General features: G+C 45.0%; 1 protein-coding gene across 2 annotated transcripts in view; it reads right to left on the bottom strand.

Annotated features, from left to right (window-relative positions):
• The window catches only part of Dnajc27 (DnaJ heat shock protein family (Hsp40) member C27), a 31,133-nt gene extending 20,006 nt beyond the window's left edge, over positions 1-11,127 (bottom strand). For both annotated transcript variants that reach the window (XM_021179513.2, XM_029484844.1), the window contains exons 1-3: positions 10,864-11,127; positions 7,280-7,362; positions 4,163-4,232 (exon numbers count right to left, since the gene is read on the bottom strand). In XM_021179513.2, the coding sequence (XP_021035172.1) occupies positions 4,163-4,232; positions 7,280-7,362; positions 10,864-10,950 (240 nt within the window). In that variant the 5' untranslated portion in view covers positions 10,951-11,127. The remainder of the gene's footprint in view (positions 1-4,162; positions 4,233-7,279; positions 7,363-10,863) is intronic.
• Positions 11,128-14,836: the final 3,709 nt, after the last annotated feature.

Here is a 14,836-nt window from a genome sequence, read left to right as displayed (position 1 = left end):
GAGAGAGAGAGAGAGAGAGAGAGAGAGAGAGTAAAGCAAGCTCAAAAGCTATTGCAAGGGACTCAAATTGAGGCCTAAGCTCAGCAACTAGCTCCCTCCATAGTCCTGGTAAGTTGCCTTATTACTCCAGCCTTAGTTTCCCTGCCTGTAAAATGAAAAGATGCCTCAGTTGAACCCTACAGCTCCATTACTCTAGTCTTCCAAAACAGCTTCCGATTACAGGCAGGAGACTCACCATATTTCAAGTTTAGTTAGGAAGCTAAGGGAAGGGCAGTATACAACTGGTAAAGGCTGAAACAGCTTCTAATGTAATACTACAGAGGTCTCAGAAAGTTCCTACAGGGGCACCTAATGGATACTGCATGTTCTTCCATGGAAGAGAGGCTCCCCTGCCCCTGGCAAGCCCCTTGGGAAACCTGCCTAGGGGACTGGTAATAGCGGAAGCTTCATCAGGGGATGGGGAACTGGGAATTATGGCTGTGGATGTTCATGATGTATGTGCTGAGCAAGGACACACTTTGGTGAGCTGGGGTTAGAAAGAAGAGAGTGGCTTTGGGTCTGTCAAAAAGGAAGATTTGCACTCCAGACAGCAACTAGAAGACACAAAAAGAGAGCTCAGACTCGGCCTGTGACAAGGTACGTCAGAAGAGGCAACTGTAAGGAGTTTCTATTAATTAATACTTCTATTGTTGCAAAGTCCTGAAAAAAAGCCTAAAGCATTTTTAGATTGTATTAATAGGAGTCAAATATAGAACAGGGAGCAGAGACTCAGCAGTCAGACACATCTAGAATGATGTATTAGAACTTAGTGAACATCAGCTAACCAAGGACACCCGCAAAGATTCAGTCTGTCTCCTCAAAAGCAAGGCCAGAACATGCTGAAGACAAATGGAGGGTGGCCACAAGGAGATGCTGCTGCATGGCAGCTGTGGCTCTGGATAGGGTTAGCTCACGAGGCAGCAAATCTGTCACTTGGCTCCCTGTTTTCCAGACACTACCACACTCCACCATATCCCATAATTCTTAGCACACCCAAAGCCTCTTTGAATGTCACGTCCCTCAGTAGGACTTTCTGACCCTGGGAGACGTTGAATCATGGTATTAAATGAGCCAGCATTCACCACTGGCTCAAGGAATACTTCTCCAACATACTTTCACTCCACAAGGACATGGGACTGTGTTTCCCGTGTCTATCACTGAAACTGACATACAGCTAGCCATGACTGGCCGATGACCACTGTGTTTAGGAGTACACCAACCATTGGCACCTTTTAACTTTCCAATGAGATGATCTTTGTATCATTCAAGATCTGCGTTAGTCTTTCTGATATTCAGAACACCTATGTCAGACGTAGAATTGACCAGACCTGTCTTTTTCACTGACCATGGGCTCTGCTTAGAAAACGATTACACGTGGCATAAGCTTCACATACCGAAGGGAGTTGTTTTACCTCTATATCCTGGTGTAACCATTAAAATGTCCCTCTAGAAAGATGGGAGCAGCCATACATCCCTGGACTCTCTGCTAAGAACAGGTAGAAATCCTGGACATTATGTATATGCATGAATTCTAAAACCTCTGAAGGGTAGAGAGACTAAGGCAGGTGAGCTAAGGCCCTTGGGAAGGAATGGTGTGCAGTGAGTTCTGCGATTCTTCTGCCACGACCCAGGAGAATGTCTCTAGGTGTCTAGAGAATGCCAGAAGGTACAGACAAAAGCCCTGGGGAAGGCCTCTTCTCACTCATAAGGACACAGTGAAAAGGCAGCTAACAAACAAAAGCTTCAGGTAATAACCACTCAACCGAACACCTCTGGGGGAGGGCGGGCAGGGGCGGGGATCTGCTGCCTTAGGCAAGACTGGAAACTTCAGAAGTGGAAATAAAGTTTAGTGACTGAGGTCAACAGCTGAATGGAGGAGACAGAAGAAAAACCAGTGAATGAGGGACCAGCTGTGGTACTCAAGGGAACAAGCCCTAGGGAATCTGGAATATTAAAAACACAGGGTTGCACCTTTAAAGGCAGGGACACATAACCTGTTATCCACTCAGAAGGCTGGGAGTGGACTTGTTAACAGCCTGGTGACCTCTGTCTTATCAGTGGAGCCAAGACCCCACAGGACTTCCCCCAGACCCTTACTGCGAGCTTGTTCTCAGTCAATCTATAGACTTCACTGCTCTGGCCAGTGTCACATGTACTTTACAAAGGATTCTGATGTAGTTGCATCCAGTCTGCATTCAGCTCCCTCTGTGCTTTACTATGTACAAAGGATTGAGTTAATTATTACCAGGACAGTGTTTTACTGATAGTACTGTGCTTAAATAAAGCCAAAATAAACTCCTCGGGCCAGACTCCTCAAGTTTGAACACTGGCTATTAAGTCATGCTGAACTGAGCTGCCTCTCTCCTCCTACAGGCTGTTGCTCTGCAGCCTGCACTGCAGAGACCCTCACAGCCACCAGGCAGCACTTACTGCCAAGCTTGCTGACCTTTGTCCAACTCCCAAAAGCCACATGGTGGAAGGAGAACCAACTGCCAAAAGCTGACTCCCCACACACACATACACGCACGCACACGCACACACCATGGAATACACATGCCCGCTCATATACACATAAATAAATAATGTAATTTTTAAAAATTAGTGTAACAGCAAAAGATCACCCAATCTGAGTGGGGTGTGTGTGTGTGTGTGTGTGTGTGTGTGTGTGTGTATACCTGGGGTGGGGGAGACGTGAGGGAGGACTGGGACACAGGACTATGGATGAATGGACCTAGTGGACTAAAAGATCAATCACAACAACAGTGGTGCTGAGAAATGCAATGAGGAACAGGAAGCTTGGTGGCTGCCATTCCAGCAAGGTGGAAGTCTGAGGCAGAGGACTGAGAATCTGGGTATGAGGCCAGCCTGGGCGACACAGCAGTCCTGCCTCTGAAGAGAGAATGGCCGAAATGTCTGAAAGTGCTGAGGACCATACCTGACAGATTCACAGAGCTGTGAAAGCACCGATAGCAAACACTGCCATAGCTTACAGACTCAAGGAGTGGTGAAACCACCGATAGCAAACACCGGCCCCCGCCTCCATCATCACGCCAGTATTAAGGGACACCTGAGGCGATGCTGAGGAGAGAATCCACAGCACTCAAGGCACAGAAGAGTCTGCAGTTGGTAACCCAGGCTCTATCTCATGAACCCAGAACAAAGAGTCAAATAAAGCCAGAGCTAATACAAAGAAGGAAATTACTAACACAGTAAGGACAAACGGGAAGTTGCCAAGCCATCAGACAGTCACCAACAGGAGTGCATGCTCATCTGGGGACTGCCTCACCAATGAGCCACACCTAGCAGGGCTGCTTTGGCTTATTCCTGGGAGGCTGCATGGCTGGGAAGTGACAGGAAAGGTCACACTAGACCTTGCTGTGAAAGAGTGACCTTGCTGTGAGAGCTACTACACCTGTGCGTGCAGGGCTGTGATCGGATCGCTGACTCCTCGCACTCTGGGCTGAGATATGAGGTAAAAGGCCTGCGTCCTTTTACGGTGGAAATGGCCAATACATTCAAATGTTTCAAACATTAGCCATGAAGTTTCCACCCCTATTCCAGGAAAGTGTAAGTGACCAGGGACTATCCACTACCTTGAGGCTCAGGCAAGCCGCTGGCATGAGCTTTACAGATGATCTGGCTACTGGTCATTTGAATTAACTCTCCACTGTCTCCAGGATCAATATTGGACTTAAGTTCTTTCTTCCCTTTTGTTTGTTGTTGTTGTTTGTTTGTGGTTTGTTTCTGTATAGCCCAGGCTGTCCTGGAACTTACGTTGTAGATCAGGCTAGCTTGTGTCACCATTGCCCAAGTTTTTTGGTTTGTTTTTTTAATGGATCTTTTCTTTTCTTTCTTTCTTTTCTTTTTGGTTTGTTTGTTTCTTGTGTTTTGTTTTGTTTTGTTTTGTTTTGAGATGGGGTTCCTCTGTAGCCCTGGCTGGCCAGGACTCACTCTGTACACCGGTCTGTTCTCAAACTCACAGAGCTCCATCTGGCTCTGGCTCTGGCTCTGGCTCTGGCTCTGGCTCTGCGTCCTGAGCACTGGGATAACAGTGCTCACCACTGCTCAGCTTTTATGCTTTTGTTTTCTGGTGGATTTAAGTTTCCTAAGAAGGCTTTCTTACCTCAAAGAAGAAGGGATGTCCAGCCATGTCAAAGATGTTAACTTTGATCTCTCTGTCTCTGACTTGGACCCTGAAATATTCAGATGGAAACAATCTCAAAGGTTGTGTTTCTCCACTGACATTTATGGATTTCAAAAGGAAACAGGAATGACATTTCCAGAGGTTTCTTCATCCTCTTCTTAACTCCAGATAATCTTTACAACAGAAGCCAGCAAGTTGGCCAACAAACCCACCTCCTTGTTTGGAACACATAAGGCCTGAGTAGGCACCCATCTTCCACCTCAGACACTTCAGTGTACAACCCTGAACCAATGAGTTCCTCCACTTACAAAAGGATCATCCCAGCTGAGCCTTCATCTGAGTTTCTAGCTGCTCCCCAATACCTGTTGTATGTAACTCTGACTTAATTGCAAATGGCCTTGAGGGAGAGCTAGAGTAGGCCACTGAGGGCTGGGGGTACCATCTATGCAGCTATGGGGAAGCTCTAATCCCAGCTGGGTAAAGCCTTTCTGGTACCAGCTTTTGTGAGAGGAGCACTCACATCACAGGTGACCCTCACCTATGCAAGCCAAGTAAACTGTCGGTTCCCTAGGTGGAGTCTTGCCTTGGTTAGCCATGGAGACCTTGAGAGGAGGGATAAACATTCTTTTATGTCTTCCTTGGAAAGGAATTTCAGAAGACTCATCATGGGATAAATCACATTTTTAAAAATTAGTAATAAACAGAATAGCCTAGTGAATAAGTTCCAATTCACTCTGTCTCGACAAACAAACAAACAAATAAGTCACAATTCTATGGCATTATATAGAATTTCCACTCGTTAGATACGGTGTGGTAAAGCTGCATTGATGAACTCCTTTGCTCTGAAGTAAAAATCAGGAAAAAAAAAAGTAGAAAGAATTGTGGATTTCAAATGAAGAGCTTTGGAACTTTCAGTCAAGAGCTGCAAACTTCACACTTAAGAGAACATTGTGCAAAAACATCTCCTGCTGCTTTCAATTGAAAACAGTGACAGAATTTATACAGAACTCTTAGGTTCTACTTTGCCACAGATTTGACCTACTTTAATGCAGTCTAGGACACATAAGCTCGACCCTGCCTTTTACACAACTGACATTCTGCTACAGATACACCTCATCAACTTTATCTACTTTCTTCAATATTGTCTTCATATTCTGATTTGAAATTTTCACCTCTAAGTATATCAATATATCCTGAGCAGTCACCAGGGAGAAGCACAGTATCTGGCCCTTGGAGAAAACATACAAAAATCCCTTTTTACAGGACTCACTTTGGATGCAGGACATAATGGAGCAGACAATCTCCTCCCTGCTGGCTGGCTTACACAGTACCAGAGATGGTATGCAGGCTGCTGAGGGAGAAAAGAGACCATCATCTCCCTCAGTGGTGGAACCTACATGCGGCAACGCCAACCTGCCCAGCAATGCCCACTGGTGTAACAGCGGCGTGGCCCAGCAATGCCCACTGGTGTAACAGCGGCAACGGCAGTCATGAGGTGTGGTGGTTTGAATACCTCCACAGACGATGTGTTTGAATGCTTGGCCCTAGGGAGTGGCCCTATTAGGAGGTGTGTGGCCCTGTTAGAGGAGGTGTGTCACTGTTGAGGTGGGCTTTGAGGTCTTAAATGCTCAAGCTGCACCCAGTGAGTAACACATCCAGTCTCCTCCTGGCTGCCTTCAGATCAAGAAGGAGAACTCTCAGCTCCTCCAGCACCATGTCTGCCTGCACACTGCCATGCTTCCCACCATGATGACAATGGACTGAACCTCTGACACTGTAAGCCAGCCCCAATGAAATGTTTACCCTTGTAAGACTTGCCATGGTCATGGTGTCTCTTGCCAGCAATAAAACTCTAACTAAGACGTGAAGGTAACTTTAGGATTACATATGAAGCCTGGGAAGATACATACAAGTGGGGGGCAGGGGAGTCTCTTGTTGTTTTGCTCAATAGTCATTCTGTCAAACTGCCTTCTCAATTTTTATGTTTAGACCCACAGACTTGTGTTGCTCTCAACTTTGGTCAGAGAAGCTTCTGCAATGACACACAAAACTGGCTAAAGTGTCAAGTATAGATAGCTATCAATGCTTAACTACAGATGCTCATCTCTATCAGCCTTGAAGACAATTCAGGGAACACCAAGCAAGAGGTGACAGAAAGAATGGGAGGGCTGGCTGGGGGAGAGAGCTGTGACCTGCTGACTGAGGTTATGGCAGGGCTGATGCACACACAACTCACAACACCTGGGGCTACCCGGACAAGACCAGATCAAGCCAGTCAAAATTCCAGCCTGGATAAAGGACTCTTGAGGCCCCACCCTTGGCCAAAGAGTGGCGGGCAGTTGATGGCTGCTGAGGGAAGGAGAGTAACTATCTTTTGGGGATGTGGCCACCAGTAGATTGATGGCCTCACAGCTATGCATAGATGGGGGTAATGGTGGGTGGATATAATCCAAATCCATTATATAAATGCATAAAACTTTCAAAGAATGAGAAAAAGTATTAGCAAAAAAGATCAAGGATATTAAACATAAACAAATAATTAGCAAGCACCACAGACACAGGAAACTCTAACGTGTGTCCTCACTGATAAAGAGGCGCTCAGAGCCTGAAGGCAGGAAGTCCGTGTTTAAGAAATGTGCCTTGCCCTGCTTCTACTCTTTGGTGGGGCTTTTCTTGCTGTTTTCTCTCTCTGGCCACTCCTGACTCATCTCTAAACAAAGTCCCACTGATCCCCAACTTCACTATTCTCAGATACACACGCTGGATTCCAACAAGCTAGCAACATCATAAGCCAACATAAGACAAATCAGCCTAAAGCACACTTGCTGGTCAGGCCTGCTTCCGCCTGTCCTAAGCTGATCCAGCTGTCATTCGGGCTTTGGGTTGGCCTGCTCAGGTCTGGCCTGGCAGGCACCGAACACACTGGCAGGCTGACAGGATGGCACCACAGACCTGAAAAAGTCCCTTAGTCCTGTCTTTTCCAATTTATCTTCAGAGCGTCTATCAGTGCAACCCATGCACACGCAGATGCAGGCTCTCTTAGGACACAGCCTGAGCATCTATGAAATACGCAGGCCAGAGGAACAATATACTTACTTTGTGACTCCATAGTCAATCCCGATGGTTGCCAGGTATTTAGACACAAATCTCTTCTCACAGTAGCGCTTTATAATACAGCTCTAGAAAGTCAAAAGTGCATGCGTTTAGTAACACACACTGGAAAACGTTGGAAACAAGCACACTTCTTCACTAGGGCTTCCTCAGTCACTCCAGTGAAAATGGAAAAGTTGTCAAATGCAACAACTGGCTGACGTGGCGGCAGTGGATGCCCAGAGAAACAGAAGCTTCGAGAGATCGAGGCCAGCCTCAACCACATGAGACTCTGACTCAAAACTAAAACAAAAGACACGAAGGAAACAAAAACTATAACGTACCTGAAACAAGTATAAAAAGTGAGGCATTTATTTCTTTGTTTTAAGAGGGTTCCTGGATGGCCTGGAACTAGCTATGTAGATCAGGTTGGCCTTAAACATGTTTCTGCCTCCCTAGTACTAGGATTAAAGGCACATGCCACCAACCAGGCCACAAGTCATGATTTTAAAGAAAAAAATTTAACTCTTACCTTCATACTAAATATGGATGTGTTTTCAGTTGTATTACCCATTGCTGTGATCTTGTCTTCTGCAGATCTTTCCCAGCCTCACACATTCAACACCATTAAAGTATCTACATCCAGCCTTGACTCTCTCCGAGACCCACGTCTCAGCATCTACTGATGGCCTTGCCTATGTCTAGCTGTTAATCGAACCATGATCCCTCCAGTGAAAAAGGATCAAAATATTAAAAGTCATATTTGATTCAGGGCCTAAGTCCTCAAGTCTACATGATAATTATCTTTACTGCCAATTTCTAAAAACAAAAACCCATATGAATAAAATATATTACGTCTCCATAATGGAATACATTTCTACGATACGAAGAACATACTGGCTGGGTGGTGATGGCGCACGCCTTTAATCCCAGCACTTGGGAGGCAGAGGCAGGCAGATTTCTAAATTCGAGGCCAGCCTGGTCTACAAAGTGAGTTCCAGGACAGCCAGGGCTACACAGAGAAACCCTGTCTTGGAAAAAAACAAACAAACAAACAAATAAACCCACGAAGAACATACTGATATATGCCACAGCACAGATGCACCTTATTCAAATTATACTAAGTAAAAGATCACGTAGATCAATAGATATGGCTCTATTCACATGAAATAGCCAAAATAAGCATGGCTTCATGGAAGCAGGAAGTGGGCTAACAGTTAGGGGAAGCAGGGAGAGCCTGGTGATTGCTGGGGTTTTTTCCCGTCCAGGAGATGATGAGAATATTCTACAATTGATCATGGTAATGGTTTCATAACTCTGCGAATGAAATGAAAATCAGTGAGCTATATTTTTGAAATAAGTGAATTCTATGTGAATTATAGCACATGGAGGCTTTTAAGTATTTTTATTTCATTTTAACTGTGTGTATGTGTGTAGATATTTGCATGTGAATGCAGGTGTCGGTATAATGCAGAAGAGGGTATCAAATCCCCTAGAGCGAGATACAGGCAGCTGTGGGCCACCCATTTGACTCACTTGTTGGGACTGAATGCAAGAGTAACAAGTTGAGCCCTCATTAAGCCTTATTTAATTCAAGAATTTTTATGGTTTTCAATCTTTGGGGACAAAAAAAGTTATTTCTAATATTTTCCCCTCCAATTTGATTGTGATTGTATGTGTGTGTGTGTGTGTGTGTGTGTGTGTGCGCGCGCGCGCACACACACACACGTGTGGCACTCTGTATCAGAGAACAACTTTTGGAAACTGGTTCTCTCCTTCTACCGTAGGTTCTTGAACTGAACTCAGGTCACTAGGCTTATACAGTAAGGGCTTTTACACCAGCTCACCCTCAACCCCAATGGCTTACTCCTTCCTCTATGGGGAACTTGAGATTTCTCCGTGCCCCTTGTCTATATTCTATTCAACTTCTTGTACTGACAGTTAATGCATCCCAAAGTTCCATGCCAATTTTCTTTTAAAAAAAAAAAAAAGATTTATTATTATATCTAAGTACACTGTAGCTGTCTTCAGATGCACCAGAAGAGGGTGTCAGATCCCATTACAGATGGTTGTGAGCCACCATGTGGTTGCTGGGATTTGAACTCACGACCTTCGGAAGAGCAGTAGATGCTCTTAACCACTGAACCATCTCTCCAGCCCCCATACCAATTTTCAAAGTCTCCTAGGATCTGAAATTACCTAACATGCTCACTCATCAGTGACCTTGTGTCTCTTTTTTCATACTATGTTAATTTTGATAGCATAATTTAAAAATAGTAGTAAATAAAACAATGGCTACAGTTTCATTTAATGTATTAAGCACATTTCTCAAAACTGTCCAACATTTATCTACATGGAAAGCCAAACTTTAGGTAGAAAAGGGAGTTTTAATTAAGGGCATGGGGTATCATTCCCCAGTGGTTATCCACGTTCCTTTTGGAGACAAGGTCTCCGTGGGACCTGAGGCTTGCTGATCAGGCTCTTTGGTCGGGGGTCCAGGGACCCAGCAGTCTGTGCTTGCCTACCACTGGGATTAGCAGCTTTCTGCAGGGCTCCTGGGAACAGAACTGCTATCCACACTCGCACTGCACCAACTCACAATATTCCCAACTCTCCTGCCTTTGTAAAACAGAGCTGGAAAATAGTCAATAGTCAATAAATGTTAATCTTCAGCGACCGTTTTGTTAACACATACATGAAGGTCCATATGTAGAACGGGAGCATGCTAAATAGTATAACAGCAATAAACACTTCCTGAGCATCTTCCAGTGCAGAGCACTGGCTTACATAGTATGCAAACACTCCCATTAGAGGTCTTCTGCGTTTGGTTTAGTGAAGACTCCACTTCGGATCCCTTCCCTGGCTGTCGACCTTGGGAAATTCTTAACCAACAGTTTCCGAACATTAAGGGAAGAAAATGAGTAACTGGCATCTAAATTCATTTAGGAAAGGCCTCCCTTCCCAGATGAGAGGAAGTTTAATAGCTAATAAGCAGCAAGTGATACATATGATACACTCAGAAAGATGGTATTTAAAAAAAAAAAAAAGACTCCTCCAAGAAAAATGGACGTGACAAAACAAAAAATTAAAAACACAAGATCCAGGGCTGTCAGTGCATGTCCCCTGAAACACACTGGGTTGTTGTGCTCTGGTGGTGGAAATATAGACTCCCGGCAGTTCAGGGCCACACTTTTCAGAATCTAACACCTCACTGGCATCTCTTTAAACTGCAAGGCTGGCAACGACTCTCCGCAACCCGCAGGACCTTGTCCTCTCTCCCGGGAAAACAGATTTGGTATGTAAACTGATCATTCGACATCGGAATCTAATTACTACCTTCAAATTACAATCAAAGATCAGAGGCCACCCAGACACCTTTTAGGGACAGTGACGTCAGTAAAGAGCCAGCAGCCCAAAGGTCAAAAAGGTCAAGATAGTTTTCCTCTGGAGGCCGCAAGCCCCAGTGAGCTCAGGATGCTAAGCAGAGAGGAGGCGGAGCTTCAAGCTGTTGAGTGGCGGCTCTCCTAGCCAATGGGAATGTCGCTCTCACGGCACGCGGAGGTCCTGCCCTCGCAGCACGCGGTACTCACTTTCCCCACTTCGGCGTTGCCCATGGAGATGACTTTGATGCGGAGGGACTTGGCGGGCTCCTTCCGCTTCGGCACGTTGGACTCCATCGCCCTCGCTCTGCCGGGGCCACGGGTTGTGGTGTCCTTACGCACCCAGCCAGCCCGTCCCTCAGGCCTCCTCGCCCAATGACGGAGCCGCTGCGCTCGTCACCACCCTGGCTCCGCGGCTCGCCATCCCCACCGCTGCCTGGCCACGGACGGACGAGAGCGGTTGGGAAGCGGCGAGCCGCGGAGGGCGAGCGGAGTCTCGCGATGACTGCGCGCCGTGACGTCATTGCGGGGCTGGGAGGACTGGGTCTTGGGGTCCTGTTGGGCCAGTGCTGCCCGGGTGCAGGTGATTGGAGTTTCTTTGCCTGGCACCAAGATTGGTCTGCACATAGTGGCAGAAATAGAGTGGCTGTCACGGGGAGTTTTTGACATTTAGTGTAAGGCCCAGTCATGCCAAAGGCTTTTTTTTTCCTGGAATCTTCACCGATGGGTGCCTCTGCTGCCATCCTCCTCTCCGTCAGTACAGTGACTGCAGACTACAGTTTCTGCAGAGGACTGAGCCCAGGATCACAGTGGATTCTGCGGATGTCCCAGTCACCTAAAGATGGTGTCCAAGCAAACGCTTTAATTCTGGCACTCAGGAGGCAGAGGCAGGCGGATCTCTATGAGTTCAAGGCCAGGTAGAGCTATATTGTGCAATCCTGTTTCAAAATAAATATATAAAAAACCTCTATGTATAAATTTTACGTGTGTAGAAATCTTTATGTAACTTATGGACATCCTCAGCCTACTTGTGTCACCTCTACATTATCTGTCCCACTGTCTTAGAGTTACTGTTGCTGTGAAGAAACACCATAACCAAGGCACCTTGGGGAGAAGAGGGTTGCCTTTTGGAGCAGAGGCAGTGTGTGTGTGTGTGTGTGTGTGTGTGTGTGTGTGTGTGTGTGTGTGTTAATTTTTCCTCTCTAGCATCCGTCTAATGGCCCCCGTCCTCAGGAGGAAAACTCTGGCTGGATAGTTCTTAAGGTTTGTCCAGCTCTGTGATGGTGTGGGATTCTGACAGCTGCCGACATCCAGGCTTAACCCAGAATCTTGTTCCATTTCCCCTTACCTGACAAGATAAGGTAGATAAGGTAGAATCATAAATTCCACGATAACTTGTTATTATGGAAAGCAACTGTTTGAAAGTCAGACTGACAGACACACTATTCTTTTAGTCAATAATTTCAGTTTACAGATGTAAACAGAGATTGACAAAGATGGCTGGCAATTTCTCAGTAATACCAAGGTGAAGGTTTCTGCTCCTACAGGGCTTAAACCAAGTCTGGGAAGACACAGTGGAGGAAGGCGGGAGTAGTCAGTAGTTACTTTAAGTCAGTTTCAAGCATGCTTAATTTAAAATATTAAATGCTTTTTTTGAAGAAAAAAAAAGATAGAACCTTTCCCAATAATTGGCATAAGAATGTAATATGTGGCCCTGGGAAATACTGTAGGAGATGCCAACTGCTGTGTTTCGGCACCATCTGATCTGTTATTTCTCAGCTACTAGTGAAATGAGCCAATTCAAACCAGATTGGAATATATTAAAGGCAGAGTCACTGGGAAGCTGCTCTCAGGCAGGTGACTTCACTGGCCCCAAAAAAGGAGGCCAGGGAAGTCGCCATGGGGAGAGAGGGGGGAGGGGTAAGAGAAAGAGAGGAAGGGCACCCATGCAGGGAGAGAAGGAGGGGAGGAGGAAGAAGAAGAGGAGGAAGAGGATGGGGGGCAGGAGAGCACCAACACAAAACATCTGGACTATATAGGGAAGAGCCTCTAGGTTATAAATTTTCAAGCCAAACAAAATGAGTCATGACTACAAAAATACACCTTGGTGCTGTTTGCAATTCTAACAGCAGATGGCGCCACATCCCTGTCTATGCCATATTGAAGTTGCAGTTTAGGTATCTGTGAATTTAAAAATGGACTAGGAACTCAATCTGATAGAGTTTGCTTGAGAGGCACACTTGCTTGTATTTGAGTGGCTACTAAATTATTAAGGTATAGGTATTTAATGAGTTTACACCTAGGTATTTCTTTGAGCCAGTATACTCTGGGTGTGTGTGTGTGTGTGTGTGTGTGTGTGTGTGTGAGAGAGAGAGAGAGAGAGAGAGAGCAAGATTAGATTAAAGGAACCACCATTAACAAATAAAACTAAGGGAGGTTGACTTAAAACATAGTTCATACTCAAATTTCATGTGTGTGTGCATGTCTACATGTGTGCACACCCTGGGGGTAGGGGTGGAATTTACTATGGAGACTGTGTTCACTATTTATACATATATACACACACATTTTCTCAGTCATTTGAAATTAATTTATGAACTTTTTAACCCATAAATACTTTAATATGTATTTCTAAGAGATACATACAGCCATCCATCTTACCTTTGAGACAGGATCTTTTACTGAACTGGCTCACTGGCTGGTCAAAGAACTTTGGGGACTCCACACCCTGTGTGCTGGACAGAGCTCTACCCTGAGCGGCACCCTGAGCCTCCTCTGCTCTTCCCTGTTTCCACCACTTTTGAGCATTTTCTTGCTTTTTGGCATAACAAACCTTTCCCAACTCCTTGTGTTCTTCTCAAGATTCCTTAGGTGGCATCTACACTCAAAAATACTAACTCACCAAACAAAAATTAAATTTAACCTAATATTTTCCACCCTAGCCATTATAAGTACAATAACTTTCCCACTCTCCCCTCAACTAATCATCTAGAAGTTTAGGTATACTAGTCCAAGAGCCTTCAAAGCCCAGGAGCATGAGGGGACTAAATCAAACACAAATACGAAAAATTATAGCCTACTCATATATGTATGTATGTGTGTATATATACATACCATTATATAGACAATATATAATAATAAAATATTATTATATAAATATATGCCATTTCTTGTGGGTAGAGTCCAAACCTAAGCATGAAATTCATTTACATTTCATATATACTTTGTACACACAACCTAAAGGTATGTGTGTAGCATACATATATTTGCTCAATTTGTGTGTGTGCAAATCTCTGTGTGTGCCCATGCATGTGAAGGCCAGAAGTGCACACTGTCTTCTTTAATTGCTCCCCACCTTATATTTCAGGACCGAGTCTCTCACTGAATATGGAACTTGTAGACTCAGCTAGGCTGACTGGCCAGCCTCCTCCAGAATATGCCTGCTCCACCCTCTGCGGCTGGACTCGCAGGCTCTCACTGTGAGCACAGCTTTGACAGGGGTGCTGGGACCAGAGAACTGACTCAGTGGTTAAGAGGACCCAGGTCCGGTTCCCAGCCCAGCATCCACACAGTGGCTCTATAACTGTAACTCTGGTTCTACGAGATGCAGCCCCCTCTGCTGACCTACATGGGCACCAGGCATGTACAGGTGTGCACATGGTGCCGACACTTTCAAGCAAACAACCATCCACATAAAATAAATAAATCAAAAAAGAGAAACATTTTAAACTTCTACTTCTGCTGCTAACACATGACCAAGTGAATCATCTCTTGGTCCCCAAAGATAATTTTATATACTACCCTAAATAATAATCCTACGCCACAGAGTGAGTTCATCGTAAGCTTTCCACGTGTGGTTTCATTGCTCAACAGGTTTTGGATTTCAGAGAATTTTAGATTTGAGATATTTGGAGTAGAGATGCTCAACCTATATATTTACAATGCAATTGCTCTTTTTGTTTTCAGTTTCTTGTTTGTTTGTTTGTTTGTTTGTTTGTTTTAGAGAGGGTCTCACTCTATAGAGGATAGCCTGGAACTTGTTCTATAACAAGTTATATACTTGTTATAGAGGCTAGCCTTGAACTCTCATCAACTTTCCTGTCTCTGCCTTCTGAGTTCTGAAATTACAGATGTGACCACTACTCAGGCTTGCAATTCTATACTGTTGCTACAAATGACTACC

Source organism: Mus caroli, chromosome 12 (genome assembly GCF_900094665.2).
Source record: "Mus caroli chromosome 12, CAROLI_EIJ_v1.1, whole genome shotgun sequence".
Lineage (NCBI taxonomy): Eukaryota > Metazoa > Chordata > Mammalia > Rodentia > Muridae > Mus > Mus caroli.
The sequence above is the reverse complement of the archived record's forward strand: the minus strand, read 5'-3'. Positions and strand labels throughout refer to the sequence as shown.